Here is a 25,126-nt window from a genome sequence, read left to right on the forward strand (position 1 = left end):
TTCTGTGTATAAAGAATGGCTGCCTGGTCTGAGCTGCTCCCTGGGTTTTGCACAGCTAATGTCCTGCCACTGACTGCACTCCGGGGACTTTATATAAGAGAAGTCTCTGTTTTCCTAGCATTTGCTCATTCCTTGGCCACAGCAAGCTTGATACTCATCTGAAGTTGAGCAAATGAAGGACGATGACACCACTAGCAGAAGAAAGGGCTGGTAAGGGCTGGGATTCCAGGTGGGCGAGGGGCAGAACATGAGCAGAGCCTCCATCCCACAGTATGAAGAATGCACAGCTGACAGGAGCGGACAAGGAAGAGATCACTGGGCGGCAGGGCCAGCCACAGCAGTCTGACTCAGGGCTCTTAGCGACATAGAAGGAAAGTCCTACCTCTAGATTCAACATCAGCATCTAAAACTATAATTAAGAGTTTACTCACAAGTACACAGCACCATAAAAGAGTGAGGTCTGTGTGACCTTCAACTAGATTACAATTAATTGATCTGCCCAGCATTGCCAAAAGTAGAGTCCACAAGCATCCGGCTTCATTCTGCCCGTCCACAGTTCATGGCATACTCAAAGTCTCGGAAGCTGACGTGACCATCTGAGTCTTGATCTGCTTCCCTGGAAAATGACACGGAAAGTTATTCACACGTTATTCCTGTCGGCACCTCCACGTCAAGAGCATCCTGGAATCTTGCCTTCTATGCATGTCAGCACGAGGGAGGAGCCAACCCTATCTGAAGACCAAGGTTGGTGCCTGTGCTTCCCTCCTCTACACTGATAACAACTAAAGTATGGAGGAAAGAAGGGGTATTTACTAAAACCTACAGAAACACACATGGAATGTATTTGAGGGATGGACCTAAAAGTATAAGCTACAGAAGAAAGGGAGGAATAAGGGGCCAGGGCTGTAGCTGTTGACAGAGCGCTAGACTAGCACACATGGAGCCCTAAGTTAAACCCTAGCACTGCATAAAACTGGGAACAGTGGTGTACACATGTAATCTCGGCACCAGGGAGGTGGAGGCAGGAGGATCAGAGGGTCATGGTCATCCTCATCTGATGGGAGATGCCATTCTGTAAATATGTTTCTCTTATTGGTTAATGAATAAATGCTGTTGGCCAATAGGAAAGCAAGATAGGCGGGACTAGGAGACAAGAGGATTTGGGGAGATGTAGTAGTGAGGAGATTCAACATGTAGGGCCAAGGGAGCAGAAGTCCTGACCCTCTCTCGCCACCCTATATAACCATGACACTCCCCAAGGAGAAGTTCATGCATGGCTAATCACACTTCTGTGGTTCCTTACTGGCTTCACTCATATCCTTGGAATCATTGTGAAACCCTCACAACACACAACACTAAGCTTTTCCAATTCCTATGAAGAGTGATGGAGATGTGAGCTCTTGACTAAGGGTGTGGGAAGCTTCTGAGGGGGATGTCCTTGGAACCTCGGAGACATGGCAGACATTCTATGTGGTTAAGATTAGGCGCACCCAAAGCACAAACACAGCCAGCAGCAACTCATCAGCTCTGTCATCAGGATAAGAGCTGTCTATTAAATAGCATGTCTGAAAAGATAACACATGAACATGGGCCCAGTTCCTCTTAGGGACATCCTGAAACAATGCAGGACATGCCTTTTTCCGAGTGTCTGTGGTTGGTGCAAATGACATTCTGCAGAAAACAATGGTAGCAACCATGATACAGAGCTTTTAAAAGCAAAGACTGGCCTAAGCAAGAAAGCCACTAATCACTGTAATAGTTTTAAAGCAGGCTTTTAAAATATTGAATTCTAAAATAAACTTTCTGAATATTTCATGCCAAAGTCTCTGAAGTCTGTAATGGTTCTGGATAGAGTGATGATAATTTTTCTTTCTTTTGAAGTAGAGGGAAAAAAAAAAAAAAAAAAAAAAAACAACTCTACTTTTCCGCCCCTGGGCAAAAACCATGTTGCAGTGTGTCGGGATAAAATGACTGCATACCATGGAGGCTATTTTTCTTGTTATATCTCTTGGTGAAATATACATGGTGATTTCATGTTATCCAGCATGCAGAGCACAATGTCAGATCTCTTCTAAGGGATTTAGGACAATCACAGGATTGCACATCACTGACTACGGGATATAAACCATCCCCTTCAATAAAATTAGATAATTGAAGATTCTTCATAGTGCCTACGTATTTGATTAGATGAACAGTCTTCTCTCCATTTCTATTCTGAATTGGTATGTCTGAACTATAAATCTCACAGGGTGAATAACATAGAGTACTATTAGGATAAACTGTTGCTGGTGGTATTTTCAGTGTGTTTCACTCACTTAATGGGATACTAGAAGACTGTAGAAAAGTGAGTCCCTCTGCTCATTTTTTTTTTCTGTAAATAGCCTGTTGTTATTGTATTAACATTTAATTATTCTTGTCTTTGCAACAGCTTTCTACTGGAAGGTCACCAAGAATGGGAAAGGGGAAAGTCCAGCTCTCTGGCTTAGAGAGGGCATTGCATTCCCATAACAAATGGATATGATATATCCTATTTATGTTTAGAATGAGACACGGTACAATATCTGATGCTTGTTCATGTTTCACACATATGAACAAGTCTGGTCCTTTCAACTTGAGCAAAGAGGAACCTGAAGTTTAAGGGCTAAAGGTTTAAAAGCTATGACATACAGTTTTTGTTACCAAACAAGTATTCTGTGGAAGACTGGGACCCCCCACACTCAATCCCAGTGCGATAGGAACAGACGGGTGGGTAGGAGGGGCTGGAGATGTGGAGGGAGGAAGACTGCCATTAAGTAGGAAGGAATATCATTTCTGTTTACAGTAAAGCCTTCGGCCCTGGTTCTGAAACCGGAACACACAGTTTTAGTGTCACCGGCGACTGTTCAGCACCAAAATATCTTATCGCCTCTCAGCACTACTAGGAATAATCTTCGAGAGTGCAAGGACTTTTGTCCACAGTTGTCTCCACCTCTTAGCTCACAGCAGGCAATGACTGTGTGCGGCATAAATGAATCTGTGGCAGAAACGGAGCTGGGGGAACCGGTGACAATATTATGGACAATGTATCACCTCCCAGGAGGTGTTGGGATTGAATAAAGAGTCTGTCTTACCACTGTCAACAACCAGGAAAGCAGCCAGTGAAATAAAACACGGGTAAGAAACTACCTCCAAATACCACCCAGAGATTCATGAAGCCCACTACTGTCTGTGTGCTCAGCTGCATTCGGCAAACACGGTGTAAGCATGGGAAGAACCACAGGAGAGATGGGCTTTGGACAACGAGGCTGCTGAGTGTGGTGATGGATGAAGGAATCCCTTGACCGTCAGGCATGATGGGTAGATGTATCCAACACAAGGCCCATTCATGTGCAGCCAAGGGCAGCTGTGAATGTGGTTCAACATAAAATCCTAAGAAAATATTATGAGAGAGAAAGAAAGAGAGATGGACACATACACAGAGGGATAGAAAGACAGAAATAGAGACTCTGTGTGTGTATGTGTGTGTGTGTGTGTGACAGAGAGAAAGAGAGAGAGAGAGAGAGCGAGAGAGTTGATTATGTGGGTCTCAAGGATGACCTTCATAGATGACAATGTTATGCCATAGTATCAAAAGGTTAGATATGCTAACAGGATATGCACGAATCTTCTTTCTGGTAAAGAAACTGTTTTCTGATGGTTTGACAGCTGGTAGAGATCTGGTCACATGTCTAAGCTCAAGACTTAGGATGGGCTGTTGAAAGGAATCAAGCTTATAGAGATGCATGGGAGGAACATAAATTGCTATTAACAGCAACAAATGCTTTCTAAAAATGCAAGTCCAATGACATTAAAGGCCACTTGATTTGTTTTTAAGATGCATAATAGAGACCTGCCTGGAATTGCTTTTAGCAGTAGGGACTCCAGAGCTGGCTGCTCTGTGTGTATGACTCCCCATGAACATCTGAGGAGCTTTGGGGAGGAAAGAATGAGAAGAAAAGAGAGGTTCAGGAAGGGGGCACACCACACAGGGGGGTGGAGAAGAAGTGGCCAAAAGCACTCCAGTGAACTGATCCATTCACAAGGAGGGAACATCCACGGCGCTTAGAATAATAACCTCTTCCTGGGCTGTGATGGATAGGCGTGCTATGAGGAGCTTGAGGGCCTGTGCCTGTAGTCAGGGGCCGAGAGGGCCACGGAGAGAGCCGTCTGAGCGGAAGCAGTAGGGAGGCGGAAGGCAAGTGGGGAGTGGTAGTGTTGTCCGTCAATGGAATTAAGTCCCAGAAGAGAGAGGTGAGGGACAGATGCTCTCTGGAAATGTGCAGGAGTCTTGAGAAGTGTTTAGGTTCCTACAGGGTATGGGATGGGGTTCTAGGCAATCCTCTCTGGACTCAGGAGTGCAGGAAGGCCTTCAATGACCCCGTGCAATGAGGCTTTACCAGGACTGGATAGAGCACCCAGCTGAACACCAATGTTTTCACGCCTCTAAAACAAACTTTCTTCTATCCACTGCATTACAGGAAGAGGTGCTGTACGGTTACTTTCATGAACATTAGATAGAATCGGTGTTTTTTCTCCTGTACCTCCAATTGGTTAATCAGAGCTGTCTCTTGGTAATGCTGTGTGGACTTTGGTAGCCAGAGTAGGTACTTCCCTAATCAGAGGCTAAGAGATCTGAGCCTCAGGGAGCCAGGGTTTCCCACTGTGGTCTCTCACAGGCCACAGTACTGCCTACTGATTTCTGAGGAGAAACTAAGGTTATTTGTGTGTGTTCATATACATGTGAGTGTACATGTGTGTGCAGGCGCGTGTGGAGTCCAGAGGATGCGCCTTGGGTGTTGTTCCTCAGGTGCTGCCCACCTTTTTATTCGGGGCAGGGTATCTCACTGACCTGGAAACTGCTAGCCTAGGCTAGCGAACTAACAAAGCAGTAGGGATCTACTTGTCTCCTTTCCCCAGTGCCTGGATTATAAATATGTGCCACCACACCCAGCTTTTTTTTTTTTTTTAAATTAAAAAAAAAAAAAGTATGACGGTTCTGAGGATCGAACTCAGGTCCTTGTGCTTACAAGGTTAGCACGCAGTTAACTAAGCTGTCTACCCAACCCCCAGAGTGCTTACTTTAATAAAAAAAATATGTAAATAGTGAGCATTTCTCTATTGTAGTAGCTGCTTCTTGTAGAAAACATTTCTATCTGAACAATTTCTTAGAATGCCCTTAAAATACTTGTTCCTTGAAAAGTTGTTTTTGTTGTAAAATCATTTCAGAGTAGCTCTTGGCAGGTTTCCAAAGGCAGACTTCAGACTGGAATACTGGCTTTTCCAAAAATTACTTAAGGAGAAAAGAGAAACAAAACAAAGAAACAAAGGGAGGTTTCTAGGCTGTATTACATTAGAACAATGCAATGTTCTTTATTAAAAAAAGATATAAAGGCTGTGAAAATGACATTTTAAACTGGGAACAAGAATGCAAGCTAGTATCTTTGTTACAACTGCAACCCTATAAATATCTATTTTCATTTGAGTGGAAGTTAGAGGTTACATGCTAAATAGAGTAAAGATGACGGTGTGATGGCTAATGCTGCCTTAAAGTATTATTTAAGGGGGGCCAAGGAGATGGCACCTGCTGGAAACCAGAGTTCAAATTCCCAGAACCCGCATGAAGCCAGACACAGTAGCACACCTCTGTAATCACAGAGCTCTTACAGAGACATGGGAGGGAGAGACAGGAGCAGTACAGGGATCTCGTGGGTCAGCAGCAAATACAAACAGCCCCCGTCTCAGACAAGGTAAAGGCGAGGACTGATACCAAGACTTCTGGCTTCCATGTGCATGCCCACAGACACAAAAAGGCGAAGAAACCAAAGCGTTTCCTAGTATGACATATTTTCCTCTTTAGTCTGAATATCCCAAACAACCTACTTCCCAATGTGCAAGTCCTCAGGAGCTACAGCAGGGCTTCTCAACCTCAGCCAAGAGTTGTGTCCCAGAGAGTGCTATGTTACAACAGGGCATGACTACACACGGCGGATGCTTAGCAGGATCCCTGGCCTCTATCCATTAGATGTCAGTGAAAAATGTCTCCCCAAACCGCCAAGTGTTCCTGGCGTGGTGGTGGCAGGAGGACAGACCAAGTCACCCCTGGTTCAGAACTACTGAGCGAAAGGCGCCATGGTTTGAGGCAACCACTGGGAATGCTCTCGTTAAACCCTGCCTGGGGCAGGGGGATGCCTCAGAGGGTAAAGCACCTGACATAGGGGCAGGAAGACCTGAGTCTGAATCTCCAGAACCCATGTGAAGCTCTCCTGGTACATGTAATGATGAACAGCAACAAAAAGGAACCCTGGCTCAAGCAAGGTGGGAGGTTGTCCTCTGACCTATACATGTGTGGACTATCACATACATGTGCCACACTCACACACATGATACACACACACACACACACACACACACACACATGCACACTAACACACAGAGACACAGACAGACACACGCACATATATACATAGACACACACACACAGATACACACACACAAACACTGACAGACACACAGACACATGCGCGCATGTGCACGCGCGCATACACACACACACACACACACACACACACACACACACACACACAAATTGTCTTACAGACCTCTCTTCAACAAGTACTTTGAGCGTCACCGGAGGCGTGGGCTTCCTGAATGAAGGATGCAAACAATGGCCCGATACTGCATCTGGCCAACGCTAGGTTTCAGATGGAAAACAGCCCAGGGAAGACCCACATTGTGGGGCTCTTTCTGCTGGAAGCAGGGCTGCCAGACATCTCTGTGTTCATAGCAAACACACTGACAGTCAGTAATTATGTGAGTCACTGCCATCATCAAGCATGGTTTTTGAAAGCTGACACCGTATTTGATTTTCTTGAAACATGAATGAGGAATTCAGCGTGGAAGCAAAAATTTAAATGAGAAAAGTTTTTATGGAGGGCAGTTTTGGAAAAGAGGAAATGGAGAGTGCGCGTCTCGTCTCTTTCTTTCTGGTTCTGTATGGAATAATGTCAACGGAAGTCAAAGCTGCCATTCTGTTAGGGACAAAACTGTCATATTGACAGAACAGGAAGAGTAAAAATTATCCACCAGGCAAAGAGCCCCTGCTGGGGAAGAGAGGACCCGCCAACTGAAGATGCGGTAATGACAGCTCCCCCGCAGCAGCCTTCTCCCCTGTGGACCCTGGCGCTTCTCTTCACTGGTGAGCTTGCCTCTTTGTTGATGAGAGTCCCGCAGGGCTCTGCAGCAATTGCGTTGGTAATGTGTTTATTAATTTTACCTTTTTAAAAACACACATTAAGAAAAGCCACGCAGATGCACAGGGAAGGTTAAAGAGACATGGGATAATTTCTGCTCTTCCCTGGGTGTCTATGTGACTGGCAATGTCTTCACTGTGCACCTGGCCCCTCTGTGTTCACCTTATACTCTACACCCCACTTTTGCTCACACTTGCTGGGAACACTGCGTCAGCCATGCCCTGCATGGCTGCAGGCATCTTTAGCTAGTTGCTTGGGATTTCTCAGACACCTGGCATGTGTGCCCAAACGCACGCAGAAACATAAAACACAGAACTAGATGGCTCTATGGCCCCACAAGGCCGCCCTTGACCAACTGTGCAGCAAGATTCAGTGGATAAACTGGGGTAAATTGTTGATCTTTGTCTCTTGGACAGTCAACGGTCTTTGTTTTGGTTCACTGATGGGTCCACTGTTGCTGTAGTACTGAACTTGACAGCAGACACTTACGTTGTTTGCCCTCTTGTCTTCTGTCCCACACTCAAACCTTACAGCGCTCTTTCCAGCGGGAATCCAGGCTCGGAAAGCCGAAGGTTTCTCTCTGGGAGATGCAGTTTGTTTGAATGGCACATTAAGATTGCCATCAGCCCAAGCATGTCACTTCAGATTCTCATTTAGTCGAAAGGGATCTGAGGACTTGAAACGGATCCGTCTTCAGCTATCTTCAAAACGCTTTTTAGAACAAATTAAATACTGCCTTTAAGAAGACCGCTGAAGTCTGAGGTTGTGGACAATTGAAATGACAGTTATAGAAAGCCATACCAGCAGACTTCGCATCACTGTCGCATATACAACCTTCAATAATGTTTCCTCTGTCAACTGCAAACAGCAATATTAAGCCTTTGAGTATCCCTTCATTGTAAAGACAACACACAACAACTCTGAGTATAAGATCCTCACAGGAAGATTTGGGAGGGAGAGGTATGGGTGAGAGCTGAACAGGGTTAGCTGGATCTGCTGAATAAACTATGGACAGTAAAAGAGTGCCCAGACCAGACCAAGAATAAAGAATTTCAGAAGCCATGGAGCCCTGGGCCTCATTAGCGCCGACCAAGTACACTTAGGGATAATAATGAAGTGTTGCCATTAGTTACTTCCCCCTATCCCCAGTACCTGCTCTACCACATAGCAGCTAAGTGGGACAGATCCCAACCTCAAGTTCTAGACATAGGACTGGGCTGGCCTAAGTCCTATCACTGTAATCCTACCCACCTTTACCACAGTGCTTGGTTCAAGAACTGATTAAATTATGCCAATTAATACCTGCCATTCCTTCCCTGGTCACCAGTGATGGGTAAGAGTTGCTCCAAATGTAATGAAGTCTGGAGATTCTGTCTGCAGGCTGGACAGGTTCTCTCAGTTTGGACATCTGGGATGTGAATAGCATTTTCCTTCTATATGGGTGCAAGCCTCCACACAGCCACGGCACCCCTTAGTACACAGATCTGACAGTTTGTACACAGACATTCAAGTGGTAATTACTGGCTAAAAAATGGAGATGTCCACATGGATGGGAAGGCTCAGAACAGCCAAGGGAGCTATAGTCTTAGCAAAACATACCTGAAGCTTGTCCTGTGTGAAGGCTCTTAGTGACTGAGCCAATAAACACCTTGGTATTTCAGACCTTTTGTAAAAAGACTCCTTGCCATTTGCAAGAGAAGTCACCCTAATATGCCCTGTATCCTGCCTTCAATCCTTTCTAAACCTAGGTAGATGAGACAATAAATATGGGTAGCCTCCCCTTTGCACGGAGTGGGTATTTTCTCAGGCCCCCAGTGGATGCCTGAAATCACGAACAGCATCTAGTCCTCTGCATACTGTTTTTGCTACATGCGAGTATCTATGGAAGTGTTTAATTAGGCACGGCGAGGGAGATTAACAACAGCAATGAGTAGCACAATGGTACATTCATAACGCTACAACATGATGAAATTGCTCCCACCATTACTGTCACACGCTGGGGCCACTATTAATTTATTTCACAAATGCCATTTATTCAGCACACAGTTATTGCCTCCTATGAGCTAAGAGATGGGGACAGCTGTGAGCAGAAGCAAAGCAGGCCTCACAAACAAGGACTGTGAGCAACTACAGGCAGGTAGAGGGCACACTGTGGCTACGCTGGACAAGGAAATGACTGTACTATGGGCTGAGTAAGATGGCACATTATTAGAGTGGTGCATCATCTAAAACCTGTGAAGTATTTATCTCTTGAGTTTCCACTTATTCCTGGGCTAAGGGTCTGAATAATTAGAGCTAAGAAAAGTAAAGCCATGGGTAAGGGGGCTACCGTAATTTGGAGGGGAAATATTCTTTCACTCTATTCTCTCCTCAGATGCCATCTCAAGACACTTGACTATTTCCTCTAGTTCTATAATTTAAAGAACCAACTTGCTGGTTGCAGCTATTGTGTGATTTCTGTTTATGACAGCTTTATTTATTTCTTTGAGCCAGAGTCTCATGTAGTTCAGGCTGGCCTTTACTTCAGTTTGCAGCCAAGGGTGACCTTGAACCTCTTCTCTTCCTGCATCTGCTTCCCAAGTGCTGGGACTAAGTCCTGAGCTACCATGCCTGGAATTTTACATGGTGCTGATGGTCATGGAACTCCAGGCATTGTGATACCAGGCAAGCAGTTTACTTACTAGGTTACATCTTCAACTGGGGTGGGGGAGGGGACTGTGGTGTTTGTGTGTGTTATATGTGTGTAGTATGCACACACATGTGTGTGTGGGCACAGAGGAGAGGGGGGCATTGGGTATATCTTATTCTATTACTCTCCACTTTATTGTCCCGAGATTGGGTTTCTTGATGAACCTGGAGCTAGGCTGGCACACAGCAAGCTCCACCCATTCTCTTCCCTCTGCATCTCTACCCCAACAGAGCTGGGGTTATCCCCGGCTTTTCACATAGGTTCTGGGGACTTGAACTCGGGACTTCACGATTGCCCAAGTACTCGCTGAACCATTTCCCCAGACCCTGAGTAATGTTCTTAATAAGCTGCTTTCCCTCCTAGAGAGTGACAAAGTAGATCCTCCAGCCTGAGCAATGGGAAAAGTTGGTGGAAAAGGCAAGCTTGGTTGGTAAAGTGACTCACTTTTTCCCAGTTATGAAGTTTTAAGAACAAGGAATCATAAAGTTAGATATATTTTAAAAGGAGAAAAGAATGTAAGTTTAGATGTCTAATTATCGATTGCTTGTGGGCCTGGGGATAAATGCAATCAATATGTGGCCCAAACTCCCACGTCTGGCAGTCTGCTATTTCTTCTGTAGCAAGTGTTTTAGCAGAGTTGCTAGTAAACACTGATGCTATCTTATTCTTTCAGTTCAGTTCTCTGGAAGAGAAACTGTGATGTAAGAAAACAGTGGAGACCAGGCAGCCCTAAGGATAGGGAGGAGAAAAAACACAGCATCTTGAACTAGTCATTAACAAAAAAAAAAAAAAAAAAAAAAAAAAAAAATGGCTCTTTATACTCTTGGGTCACTAGCTCTCTCCATCCTTAATGCTGTACCAGGCTGCCTCTGGGTATGCCAAGGAACTGCCCAGATAGGCGCTCCAGTCTGAGCTGGGCTGTTTCAGGACTTTGTAACCTTGGAGAAGGGCTTCTGACCACTGGGAAATCTCTTAGCAGTCCCAACTCCTTAGCTCCTTACTCGTCAGTCTGAATGACTGGATGATAAAGTCCGAGTTAGCTCTAAAACGTGACGGGTCTGAACCAGAGCTCTGTCACACAATCGGCATCTTTGACTATAGGACATTTAAAAAACAACCCAACTTCAGTTAGTCACTTAAAAACCGTAGCTAGAGTCTTTGACCCTGTGGATGGTCCCAGCCATCCACAAATAAAAATGCAAATGAAAAGAAAAAAGACACGCCACTCAACAGCGGGAAGCATGAGGGGACAAAGCCATTTCTGTTCCAAATCATCACTTCAGATGAGATACCCAGTGTCATCTTGAACTTGATTATGAGATAAAAGAAATGGGACAGAGATGGTAATCATTTAATCTCTTAAGAACGGCTATTCTGGAGAGCTTTTCACTCCACGTTCAATAGATTTCTAGCAGGTTGCGATCTGGCTAGAAAGAAGGCATAATGATGAGGAAAATTATGTTTTCAATAACACACGCTCTTACAGTATGAGTCTGTCCACAAAGGAGACAATCAGATGAACTCTGACCACTTTAACAGATGGCGTAATGGCTCAGTGCACAGATGCGGCCTTCCTGAAAGCAACAAGTTCACATCCTTGACTGGAGGTTTCGGAGGGAGCTGAACTTTCAAGTGTAATGCAGGAAAGATTACACAGTGCCAGACGAGAGTGCCGAGTGTGAGTGGGTTCAGGGGCTCACAGAGATGGGCTCAGAGAATACAGCTTAATGAGCTTGATTTTGCTAATGCAACAAATAGAGCTGAAGTTGAAATGTGAACTGCAAACACTGAGCCATTTGTAGATGCCTTACTAATAACACTGCTGGCCGCTGTCTGGTGGGAGGCTTGCCCTGAAAAACCACACTGCCTTGGAGTCAGAAAAAGACCCAATTGTCAAACAATGCTTATTTTCTCTGGTAGTGGATACGGTTTTTGAGTAGAATATATTTTTAATAAGATGCCATAGAAGAATAGTAGAAGTTTGTTTACTTGTTCTTTTTAAAAGAAATTCAATGAATCAAATCTAAAATTCATCTGGAAAAACAAATATTCCATAAGATTGAGAACTTTAAACAAATAATGATATTGAACCAAAAAAAATATGAGTTCCTGGTAATTAAAAAAGTCTGATCATTATGAATCAGCAATCAATAAGGGAAGGTGGGCATTCTGAAATGTGACACATGGATTTAGCAAAGGTCACACAAGTTGTTTGGAGTCGATGGGATGGAACATGGCTGTCAGAGCGGAAGCTTTGGCAACTGGCTGCACAGCTTGGGATGGGTAAACTCACATGATGGTAGAGTCCTCTTGCCAACACAAAATTCTCCTTTCCTCCCTCCAGCATGGCAGTGAGGCTGCATTTCCAGCCTCCCTATACATCTGGCAACGGGCTGCTACTCGAATACCATGTTTCAAAGAAGGGTCCAGGATTTTACCAAGCCGCCGGGAATGGCATGGCCAGATTTCTCAAAGACACTCTCATCCTGGGTCAGCAAAGACTCTGCAGAAATCCAAGTCATTTGCTCCAAACAGCTTGGTTATAGAGAATTTACTGTAAAACTATGAGAAGTCAGGTTTTATCTGCCCCGACCCCCTCAAGGAAAGGGGAATATGAAAATCTTTAGTTTTAAATAATCCATTTGGGAAAGTAGGCTTTATACTTCAGTCCATTTCTCCAGGATGTGCATCGGTGGGGCTGATGGGAGATTTGGCTTTAGTTCAGCATAATCACAATACATTGTTTATGTTTCATTTAGAGCATGCTCCTAGCATTTAGAAATTCTGGGCCTGCAGACAATAATAAACATTATGGAATGGAATCATATTTCATAATGAAATAATTCCCTCAAATTATCAGAAATATTCTATTAATGAAGGCTCCGTGTTACTAAAAACGTCACACCAAATGGGATGACCACGGTTTTAAACAGGATTTCGGCCTGAAGAGGTGAGAGGTCAGAGGGCATTACAAGCATTTAGAGAATTACGACACATAGAGGGACTGTGATAAGGCCAATCACATCCCAGGACAAAACTGAGGGCCCCCACTCAGAGTGCAAGAGGGGACATTCGAAGACTGGCCCCTAGAAATGCTTCTTGATTTAATAGCTAGAGAAGCCCCTTCCTCTCCTCCAGCTGAACCAGTGTCATGACACCAAGCTGTGTCTCTAGCCCTCTTTCTATTTTGACACAGGGTTTGGTGTAGCCCAGGCTGGTCTTGAACTCAAGATCCTCCCCCTTTAGCCTCCCAATTGCTGCGATTACAGGTATGGACTTCTTTTCTATTCCCGCAGTAATATAATTCTCAAAGCTAGTGTGGAGGTGGAGGGAAAAAAAGGAACAGTGGCCTAGGGCAGTCTCACAGATTGCAGATGATGTCCCCACACCCCATCCAGACAGGCCTCTTCCCCTACAGCCCAGCACTGAGCTTCCTGCTGAGGCTGGCAGAATACTTGCCTTAGAGAATGAGGAGGAGATAACTCTCTGAGGCTTTAGGCTAAGAACAGACATGGGCTCACCAGGGGTTTCAATAATGTGCAAATCACAAAGGGACATTAGAGATGTTGGGGGGCTCTTCCTAGCCTTGGGAAGAAACTGCTCTCCCATAAATTGCCACACTAATACCGATTTCAGGGATTCAAATTACCGGCCCGATCCAGCATGACATTCTCTGCCCATTATCTAGTTTCTCCTGCCTCCAGGCAGGGCCACACCATTGATTATGGAGCGTTTCAGCCACTAAAGAAGATCACGCTCATCATTAAGGACATTAAGTGTTGATCTGTGCTGGCTAAGTGACTTAAAAGGTTCGTGCCCTTCTAGTAACAACTCCGAGAGGCCATTTCAGGATATTTATTAAACAAATTAAGTATTTACATTATGCTCAAGCACAGAGGCATAGCAATCAAGTACGAGAGTATCAGAAAACAAAACCCAGAGACTGTGTGGGAGAAAATTCAGCTTGTTTGCTTTCCTAGACAAGGGGGTGGGGGGGAGGGGAACCTCAAAGGTTTGGGGGAGACTCTGAATTGGGCAGGTTCTGATAGTCACCTGCCTGCCTCCAGGGGTTCCCTGTCTCCAAACATTTTCCTTCTAGAGAATATGGCCCGCTAGCTACACCGTGAGAAAGACTGGGAGGATTTCAGGAAATCTTCGAAACCTAAGGAACACAGGAAATGGAAATGTCCGTATTATTAGTGCCACAATCACTATGAACCTGCTCTGCAGAGTGTTTTTCTCATCCTGTGGTATGAGAAAAGGAACCTAGTCTTCTTTGATATGGGGGCAGTCCACCAGGGCTGGCCCAACTCTGTGATTGTGAGTGTTCTTCCTTTTCTACAAATGGAACACTCAATGGGCAGCGGCCACAGAAGCCTTGCTCACTGTGCTGTGCCCAGGACTCGTCTGGTCTACAGTGCTGCTTAACGAGTATGTGTTGACTACATGAACGGATGCGCAGAAGAGTCTGTAGATGGCAGAGACAATGTAACTTCCCATGCATGTTGCCGTTGCCATCCCCGACAAAAGCCATTCAAAGACTGGCATATTTTGGCTCCTGTTTTGAGGGAAGATCCAGCATAATGGGACAGGTGTGATGTCAGGAGCCTGAGGTGGCTGGTCAGATGGCATTCACAGTCAGGACGCAGATACGATTGCTGCTGCTCGGTTCCCTTTCTCTTTTGAGACCACATGGTACAGTGGCCATAACATTCAGGGAAAGTCAACCCAGTGTAGACAACCCCTCACAGACATGCTCAGAGAATGTACAGGGCGGGCTGTGACGTGCCCTCAGTGACTCCATCCTGGATAACATTGTCAAGACGGAAGGACTCCGCACTTTGTACAACTGTGCAGCCACCAGACATTGGGAGTAAGTCAGCACTTGCACTTTCCCGCACACGGCCGAACACGGTAAAATGAGAAACCATCAACACCGTATGTTGTACACATTGAACTTCACTAACTCCACAAACCAGACCAAAGACACACAGGATGTGTTCACAACAGCCCACGCAGAACGCTCAACCGTTCCTTTGTCGTAGAGCATCCTGATGAACCACTCAGGGCTTTTGCTCAGGAGATGACCAACACTGAATCCTCAGCGTGCTTCCTGCTGCCACTGCCCACCTGATGTCCACACAGCTCACTCCTGAACGCCTCGGCCAGCAGTTGGCTTGTGAGGCCAGGATCTAACCTTCCCTGGGACGGCACTGCTCCGCCCTTCCCCACCCACCTTGTAGTAACCCTGGGAAGTGCAATGTGTGCCTGGAGGTCAGGGCATTAGTAATGGAACTTGGAACAGGACAAAGAGCTAGTGCCTGCTGCGGACAGAATGACAAAGCAAGTCAGGGATGTGTGTTAAAGTGTTAAAGCGGAGCCAGTGGACGCCACCGGGGCTGGGTGGCCCACCAGCGCCGTCACTCATTCACAACAGATGACGACAGACGGGCAGCGCTTCAAGCCTTCAGTTCTTCGATAAAACCACATGGTGAGCTAAGACAAGGAAGAGAATGGATATCGTTTTGGGTAATTTTATGTTTGTCAAGTCTTTGATGCAAAAAAAAAAAATAAATACAGACATTTGGAAATAATCATCTATAGTCACTCATCTAGCTTGTTAGATGGTCCTTAAACATCATTTTACCTTTCACGACCTCAGTTTTATTATCTTTAAAAAGAAAATATTAGGCTTGGTTCATTTTAAAGCTCAGGGCTTATGAGCTGGGGAAGGAAGGAAAGACGTTTCTCTGTCACATACTTGCCAGGACTTGGCAGACACTGAGAACAAACTGATATTAAAAACAGTGATCTGTAGGAAAGAAGGAGAGGTCCCATTTTTAAAAAGAACTCAAAAGAAAAGAATCAGGGAATACCTTAATAGGAAACGTGTTGAATTTGCTGAAAGAAAACTACAAAATTCCATCGAGACACATAAAGGAGTATTTGAAAATCCCTGGATGGGAGGGCTGAACACTGTAAAGATGCCACATTCTCCTCAATTAATTTGTACGTTGAATGTAATTCTCCTCAAAACCCCGAAGGAGTTCTGGAACTTCACACGTACACACACAGACAAAACGATTCTACCATTCATCTGGAAAATAAACAAGTAAGCAAGCTGAGCTAACAGCAACTTGAAAACAGTAAAGAATTAGATTTTAGAAATGGGGTGGGGATTCATATGTTTCTGGAGTAAGGAGCAAGGGGCAAAGCACCCTGGACAGCCTGTGTAAAAGAGCTGAATGCAAAGCAGAGGCCGACCTTCTTAGACAACAACACAGAAAAAAAACAAAGCAATAAAAAAAAGTCAATACAGCACACAAGCTAGACATGGCATGTACGCACGCGCGCACACACGTACGCAAGTCAAGGAAAACTGGCCAGCTACAACTATTTGAAAGAAAGGTGTTTAGCTCTCTACCCCACACTCTGTACCAAAATAAATTTCAAATACGTGGAAGTGTTAAATGGAGGTGCTAAAATTCATACCAACCAAGAAAAGGGAAGTGGATTTTAACCTAGTCTTAAGGCAAGGAAAACTCACCTAGTGTAAATGTGACAAAATAAACTGTGAAAGAAAAGACCACAGATTTGAACGAGTAAGTTAAAATGGGCCTGATGAGATGGCTGACAAGCCAAGCCTGATGACCTGAGTTCTGCTTCTGGGACTCACATGGTGGAAGGAGACAATTAATTCCCGCAAGTTGTCTACTGACATTCACTTACATACTATAGTGCAAGAATGCTCACCCTTACATAAAAATAAAGTGGACAACAATGTAATAAAACCAAATAGGTAAAACATCTGCACATCAAGAAGCCACTGTAAAAAAAAAAAAAAAAAAAAAAAAAAAAAAAAAAACAATAAACTAGAAAGCTAGTTGTAATGAAAACAGAAACAGGGAGAGGGGACCAGTCCGACACAGTTGCTATGGAGGGAGAAATGGGAAAAAGTAGAGACTTACGTGGGGAGGGAGGTGGGAGGGCAACAAGAAGAAAGAGGAATAAGTAACAAAGCCACAGGGCATTATATTATGTTTATTTAAAATTACATGTACTACACATATATGTGTATGTACACAACACACACACACACACACACACACACACACACACACACACACACTGCTCTTTCCTCCCAAACAAAAACTATCTGACAAAAACCCCGGTGCCATGGGAAACCTTTCAAGTTGTTTGAGCCCAAGAAACCCTTTTTAGGGTTTCTATTTAGGCTACTACTGTTGTTCTTAGTGCTTTCCTCCCAGACAAAAAGGTGAGATCCTGTTGCTGACAATACCACAGACTTTGGATGCGCGACCCAGAGGAACCGGTCTGAATCTGACCTGGAAGCCTCCTTCCGAGCACTAGTACTGGGAGGAGCGTGCAACCTCCCAAGGGGGAAAAGCAGCTGATAGCCCTATTGAGCTGTAACTTCTACGAACTCTTAATAATGACCCAGCATGGCAAGGTATTCCCAAAGGCGCAATGGAGGCACTTGCATACTGGGGGTAACCAATGGCTACCTAACTGGACTTCAAACCCACCCAGTCAAGGAAATGTCTGTCTTGCGCTGTAAAATTAGCTGTGCCTGGTGAGCCATGGAACTTAGAGGAGAACATATTACGGCCACTTTCCTAAACTAGTAAAACCTTTAACCCCTTTCTTAATACGTATCCTTCTATCTACAGGTAAGTGTAGCCCTCACTCCTCACCAAAGGAGCTGCTTTTTGTGGCAGGCAGAGACTACCAAAGATGTCCACAACTGGTCAAAAGGTAGAGATCATCTGACTGTGATATCTGAGGTTAAGGCTCAGGGGTGGAGAGACTGTCAGTGTCAGAGGACCATGATACATCCTGTAAGATAGTCTCTCAAGAAACAAAAACAAACCAACAAAATGGGAAGTGGGGGGTGGGATGGGGGTGTGGATCTGGGAGGCGAGAGAGGGGCGTGAATACAATCAAGACACACTGTATGAAATTCTCGAAGAATTAACAAAAACAGAAAAGTAGAAGCATAAATACTCTGCTAAGGGAGATAAAGTGGGCAGAAGGTACAAACAGACAACTTAGAGAAAAGGAAAGAGAAAGAGCTGGCAGGCATGTGGAAACTTAATATTACCCATAATCAGTAAAATGGAATATAAAAGTGAAGTAATATTTTCCCATTACGTTAGCAAAGATCTAGAAAGCTCAATCGGGGCCAGTCATTGGCAAGAGAGAGCACGGATAGAGGCATAGGCTGTAGGGCTAGGGTGGATCCATAAAGCAGGCCACTGGGCAAGAACTGTCAGAACCCTAACAACGACAAAGCAAGCCCAGCTCTCTAACGCTGTGTGTCAACATCGAGAAACGTCTGTGAAAATAATCAGAAAATACAGAGACACATGTTTACTATAGGGCTATTTATACAGCGAAGCTGATGTGTGATTGAAAGGCACCATGCACAAAGCTTTAGCTCATTTTAACAATAGAAAACTTGGACACAAAAAAAGGGAGAAAGAGCCAAAATGTGAGCAATCATCACCTTTGGTTGGGCAGCCTTTTCCCTGGTTCCAGAATATTCCCTAAGGAGCACTTGTAACCACAGTACATATGCACACTAACACCTCTTTCATTTTGTGAGCTCAGTGTCTATGGGTGACAGCCGAGGGAACATTCATAATCTGGTTAAAAAAAAAAAATCTCCCCGAGGGTAATGGACAAGGCAACTAGCACTCAGGCCTTCCACGATATGAGTTTACAAAGATGGGAGGAAATATAAGATGCTCTTGACAGAACTTTAGCAGGAACATTTGGCAGAGGAGGAATGTTGTCTTGGCACATCCTTCTGAGCCAGTTTCCTCCATAGACGGCATGGCCTGACCACATGACTCACTGGGAGTCTGTAGTAACAAATACTGGAGGTTTCACTGGAGGCAGGCTCTAGGGGAGAGAGAAAAAACACCGGGGATACTTGCAAAGATTCTGAATCAAAGGGCAGGAGTAAAAACAATATCGCGCCTGTGTTCAGGGCCGCACTCTCTGGAGTACACATGCCCTGAGGTAAGACTGTCTCCAGCTCTTCACTGTGCCCACCCTTCCAATCCCCCAAAGGGAGCTGTGTCCACCCCTTCACACCTGCTAGCACCCCAAGGTGCGGTATACTGGGAGAAAGGCCCCAACTAACTGGTCTGTTGTGCTTCCAAACGCCAGGTCCGTCCATTCCCACCCCCTGCCCCACCCCACCTCACCCCACCCCCAGTCAATGACTCACAGTCATCTTCTTCAAGGTCCTTAGCGAACTACCCCACCCACTCTGCAGTTTACAAATGAAGCTGGTCTCAGAAGCACAAAGCTACTTTCCCAACTAGGACAGGAAACCTGGCCCTAGCGTTCTTCCCAGATACTAATTCAGGCCTTTCGGCCCCACTTTACACTGGAAGAAAAGCTAGGTTGTAGAGTAGAGCCAGCCATTTAGAAGTTGTGTCCATGCCTGCCTGTGGTTCTTGAAACAAGAGAGGATCCTCATGTCCCCTTTCCAAGTTCTTAGCCATTCTGAGCTGAAGTGGGGATGGGGGATAAATCTGCAGTTAGGATCATTTTATTGAGCAGTCATTGCAAAGCTTTTTCCATAGCCATGCAAATTCTGGGCTGAGTGAGTCACAAAGATCAGGCCCTGAGCTTGGTGATCCCTATATCACCTCATGGGGAAGCAGTCTCATAGCCCGGGGGAGGGAAAAGCAAGCACAAAATGTTTCGAAACAGTGCTTGGAAATTACGTAGCAAGTGTGCATTTGAAAACTTTCCATTAGAGGCCTTAATTATATTTTTCCCTCACAGATGCGGAATCCTGTTTAAGAAAAGAGCCCTTAGCAAGACTCGAGTTTACCAGGAGCACTGATATCATAATGAGAGGAATTTCATTATGAAATCTGTCTTAATTAATACTACACAGACAGCTATAAATCAGAGTCGGGAGCAAGGGTGAGGAAATGAACTGTATTCTTGGAACCTTCTGAAGATTACAGCTATGACTGATTTGCTGGTTTAATTAGGAAAACAGAGCTCAGGAAAGACAGGCAAAAGGAGAATGAGCAGCTTTGAGAAGGAGCTGACACAGGAGAACACAATGGGTACCAACATCCAGCAATGGGTACCAACATCCAGCAGTGGGTACCAACATCCAGTCCAACGGGAAATCTTTCCAAGTTTAGAACAAAAGATTTAAAAAAAAAAAAAAGTGTCTGTGTCCAAATGGAAAGTAGCCATAGAGGAAACACGTTCTTCACATGTTGGTTAGTATGCTTTAGGAGTGCTTGTAATAATTCGTGGCATGGTAAAAAGGATTAAAAGGAAGTCTTGAGCTGGAGAGATGGTCCAGTGGGTAAAGTGATTGCCAAGGACTCGAGTTCAGATCCCAGCCCCCATGTTAAAAAGCCACGGGTGCCTAGGACCCCAAGACTGTGGGATGGCAACGGGTGGATCTTGGGGGCCTGCTGGCTAGCCAGGCTGGCTGAATCTGTGAGGTTCCATGAGACTCTGCCTCATGAGGCAAGGTAGAGAAGTGACTGAGTAAGATATTCCCACATGGGGAGGGAGGAAGGGAGGGAGAAAGGGAGGGAGAGAGGAAGCGAAGGGGGGGGGGGTTGAGAGGGAGGGAGAGAGGGAGTAAAACATACATCCCAGACTTTCAATTTCTGAGAGACAAACACAACTGGTAAAATAAGAAGCCAATGCTACTCTCAATGCAGGTAGAAAACAGTGGTGTAACAGCAAAGCACGAAACACGCTTTATTCCCATTACTGCGGACAGATCACAGGGCCTCATCCACTACTGGGGACCAATCACAGGGCCTCATCTAATCTAGGCTAATAACTCTACCTCTGAGCCAGATCTGCAGCCCCTTCTTTACTATGTACTCTGAGATAGGGGCTCTTTGGTTGCCTTCACTGACTTTGAACTTGTTTTAAAGCCCAGGCAGGACATGACCCTTTGAGCTTCCTGTTTCGGCCTCCTAAGGGTCTGAGATGGCAGATACTCTTTATCCTGAGTTTTATTTGCTAAACTGTTAGGAGTTCTTACCGTTGTGATTGGCAGGAGAACCAAATAAGAAAAATCAACACGAAGGGAAGATTACTGACCAAGTGTAGGCTGTGTAGCGCAGGCCCGAGTGTCTGCCCAGAAACACTGGTCTACAAAGAACTCGAGAAACTTCAGAATTCAGAAACAGAAAACATATTCTAAAAGTTAAAAAAAAATGTGTTTCTGTAACAACTATTAAATTTTTTATTTTGAAGTTAGATTTCACTTGTAGTGGTGATGAGCTATAAGTGTTTTAACATATTTTTACTTATTATCTGCTTGGTAACCTAGCATTAATGCAACTACAAATATTTCTTTCCTTCTTTCTTTCTTTCTTTCTTTCTTTCTTTCTTTCTTTCTTTCTTTCTTTTTCCTTTTTGATAATTTTTTAAATTTAAATTTGAAACAAGCTTGTTTTACATGCCAAACCCAGTTCCTGCAACCTCTCATCTCCCCTGTTACCCCCACCAACCTGCTCCCAGGGAGCAGACTTCCATGGGGGACCTTCAAAGTCTGTCATATCATTTGGAGCACGGCCTAGGCCCTCCCCCATGTGTCAAGGCTGAGAAAGTATCTTTCTATGTGGAATGGGCTCCCAAAGTCCATTGTACACTAGGGCTAAATACCGATCTGTTACCAGAGGCCCCATAGACTGCCCATCCTCCTAACTAACAGCCATGTTGAAGGGGGCTGGGTCGGTCCTATGCTGGTTTCCCAGCTGTCAGACTGGGGTCCATGAGCTCCCCCTTGTTCAGGTCAGCAGATTCTCCAGCCTGGTCTTGACCTCTTTGCTCATCACTCCTCCCTCTCTGCAATTGGATTCCAGGAGTTCAGCTCAGTGTTTAGCTATGGGAGTCTGCTTCTGCTTCTATCAGCTATTACATGAAGGCTCTAGGATGGAATATAAGGTAGTCATCAATCTCATTATCAGGGAATGGCATTTAAGGTAGCCTCTCCACTATTGCTTAGATTGTTAGTTGGGGTCATCCTTGTAGATCTCTGGACATTTACCTAGTGTGAGATTTCTCTTAAAAGCTATAATGGCTCCCTCTATTATGGTATTTCTTCTCTTGCTCTCCTCAATTCTTTCCCTGACTCAGTCTTCCTGCTCCCTCATGTCCTCCTCTCCCCTCCTCTTCCTTCTAACTCCCTCTCTCCTCCCCCCATGCTCAAATTTGCCTGGGAGATCTTGTCCCTTCCCCCTTCTCCAGGGGACTCTGTGTGTCTCTCTTAGGGTCCTCCTTTTTTCCTAGCCTTTCTGGCGGTATGGATGCTACAAACAATTTTTATGGAAAGAATAAAATATTTCAAACATCATATCCTTTCAAGTTAATTTACATACTCAAAAATTTAAGTAATATAACAGTATTACACAGTAAACTCTGACATTCATATCAGAGATTAATGTAGAGAACAGGAAAGAACACGCCATAGAAGATACCAGAATGAGTCACAAAGCAACCCATATGAAAAGCACATGGCTGGCTTCAAATCTCTAGATTGACAGGACAAAGCTGAGGATTTAGAAGCAGGACCATGGGTAATATAAAGATTTAACATATGAAAATCTCAGTGTGAAAAGTAACAAGAAGTGTTGAGTTTTTGCAGCCCAGGATGGCCTTGACTTCACTATCCTCTTGCCTTAAGCCTTCCAAGAGCTTGGATTATAGGCATGTGCTACTTACCATGTCTGATGTGTTCCTAAACAATGTTCAGAAATAAAAATCAGAGCCAAACATTTTAACCTAATAGTTCTCAAATGTAGAAGAAAAATACATGTGTATGAAGTGGGCATTTAGACTTGCTGTTTAAAATGTTGAAGACATTACAAGTATATTGCAGGTGTGGTAAGGGGCTGAACCCGGGTCTTTGGACATGCTGGGTAAACTACACCCTTGGCCCTCAACAAGGCCTTTTACAATAACCCGTGGGTCAAAGAAGAAAACACACAGAGGATTATAAAGTCTCACAGATTAAATGACAACAAAAAGACAATATATGAAAATCTGTGGCATGTGGGCCAGGCAGCGCTTGGGTCTGAAATGTCCCTCAAACACTCAGGGGCTGAAGAAAGCTTGGGGCTCAGTACAGCAACAGTTATGGCCAGACTTTGGGGAAGTGACTGCATCATCAGGCTCTGATGTCATCCCTGGATTGCCCTCTGCTTACAACTGAATGGATCGGGAGGTGAGCCATCTGGACAAGAGGCTGGGGGAAGAGCATGCCTAGGAATGGTGTATCCTGTCTCTTGGACCTTACCCTGCATCCTTGCCATCCTGGGGTTAAGGTGTTTGGCTTTGCCATGTTCCCTGCCTTGGCGTTCTGATGCTTCATGACCACGGCCATGGACAGAAGGCCGTGAGACAAAAACAAAGCTTTCCTCCTTTGAAAAAGTCAATTTTTCAAAGGTACCTTTGTCATGTGATGAAAAGCCAACTGACAGAGACAAAAATACATAAATTGGATGCTTCTGAAAGAAATGGGGAGAAATGAAAAGATTAAAATCAATGCTTAAAACAGCCATTAGAAGACAAAAAAAAAAAAAAAAAAAAAAAAAAAACAAAGACATGTGAAGCAAGCAAATGAAAATAAGTACAAAGAAATAATAACAGACAAATCAATGAAATAGAAAATGGAAAACTAATAGAGAAAATAAATGAAACAGGGTGATGGGTCTTCTAAAGGAACAGTAAAATTGATAAATCGCCAGTCACCAGCTGGAGAAAGAGTAACACGTCTGTACTAAGACTGAAAGTAACGCAGGGCTGAAGACCTAGGTTGGCTGCGGAGAGCCTGCCTGGCATGTACAAAGCCCTGGGTTCAGTTCCCAGTACCACACGAGATAGGAGGGGTGGTACAGGCCTGTCACCCCGGCAGGAAGGCCAGGCAGATGCTAGAGTTATTAAAAGTATCAGAAGGGCAGGGAGTTGCCTGAGGTTAAGAGCACTTGCTGCTGTTGCAGTTGACAAAGGCTTGATTCCTAGCACCCACGTGATGGCTCATCACCATCTGTGCCTGCGGTCCCAAGGGGATCTGGTGCCCTCTTCCGAGCTCCTCAGGCTCCTGGATTGTGCATAGTGCATATCCATCCTCTAGACAAAATACTCATATACATAAAATAATAAAATAAAACTAAAAGACTTACAAAACGCTAGGAGGGGATGCATGATCTATACTAGTAATGCTGAATTTGGATGAAGTAGACTTTTTTTTTCTGTTTCATTTTTTTTTTAAAGGAAGTGCAATGTGACTTAAATAGGGCAAAATGTGAAAATACGTTAAATGAGGCTGACCAGGTATCTAGTTATTTTACCGTCTGTATGCTTAAAGTGCTAATAGTCGAAACTGAAGGTTAATGAGAGGGAAAATATTTCTCAGGGTTCTTCACTCAACATTACTCCAGTTTGCTTCTCTGCTGCTGTGATAAATACTCTGACCAAAATCAATCTGGGAAGGAAGGCACTCAAGACAGGGAGGGGCTTGCTTGGGCAGAGGCCATGGACAAACATGCTTGCTCAGCTACCTTCCTCCTCACAGAGTCCAGACCCATCTGCTAGGGCTGTCACCGCCCACGGTGGAATGCAATCAATTAGCAACTAAGAAAACGACCCCCACCTCCCCAAACATGGCTGTAGGCCAACCTGATCTGGGGAGTCCTTCAGCTGAGAGTCCCTCTTCCCAGATGACGTAGGTCTGCATCACGATGTCAGATGAAGCCAAATATGACACAAGTCATGAGGTAAGGTGACAGGAATTGGTTCAGGGGACTTAGAATACAGTAGCTAAGAGAAAGACACACCTGTCTTAATGGAGTGCAGTTCAGTGAGGATAGACAAGTATATGGGACATATACATATACATACACACACACACACACACACACACACACACACACACACACACACACACACGAATGGTGAGAAGCAGTCGTGCACAGAAGAGGAAGCAAGTCCTAAGGAAAGAGAATTCTATTATAAAGGAGCCCCAGGGCAGAGGCGGCTAGCCGAACAAGGCTATGGAGACAAGGGAAGCAGCTTGAGACGAGGTCAAAGGGGTTAATTTTATTGGCAATGCAGTAGGATGTCACTGGAGGTTCTGAGCACA

The 25,126-nt window shown here is 44.7% G+C and overlaps 1 protein-coding gene across 1 annotated transcript in view; it reads right to left on the reverse strand.

The window, feature by feature from the left end:
* Positions 1–383: 383 nt before the first annotated feature.
* Efcab11 (EF-hand calcium binding domain 11) overlaps positions 384–25,126 on the reverse strand; it is a 146,764-nt gene continuing 122,021 nt past the window's right edge. Inside the window, exon 6 of the mRNA XM_051196410.1 lies at positions 384–616. Within this exon, the coding sequence (XP_051052367.1) occupies positions 538–616 (79 nt within the window). The 3' untranslated portion in view covers positions 384–537. The remainder of the gene's footprint in view (positions 617–25,126) is intronic.

The sequence above is a fragment of the Phodopus roborovskii genome, unplaced genomic scaffold (genome assembly GCF_943737965.1).
Source record: "Phodopus roborovskii unplaced genomic scaffold, PHOROB, whole genome shotgun sequence".
Taxonomy (NCBI): domain Eukaryota; kingdom Metazoa; phylum Chordata; class Mammalia; order Rodentia; family Cricetidae; genus Phodopus; species Phodopus roborovskii.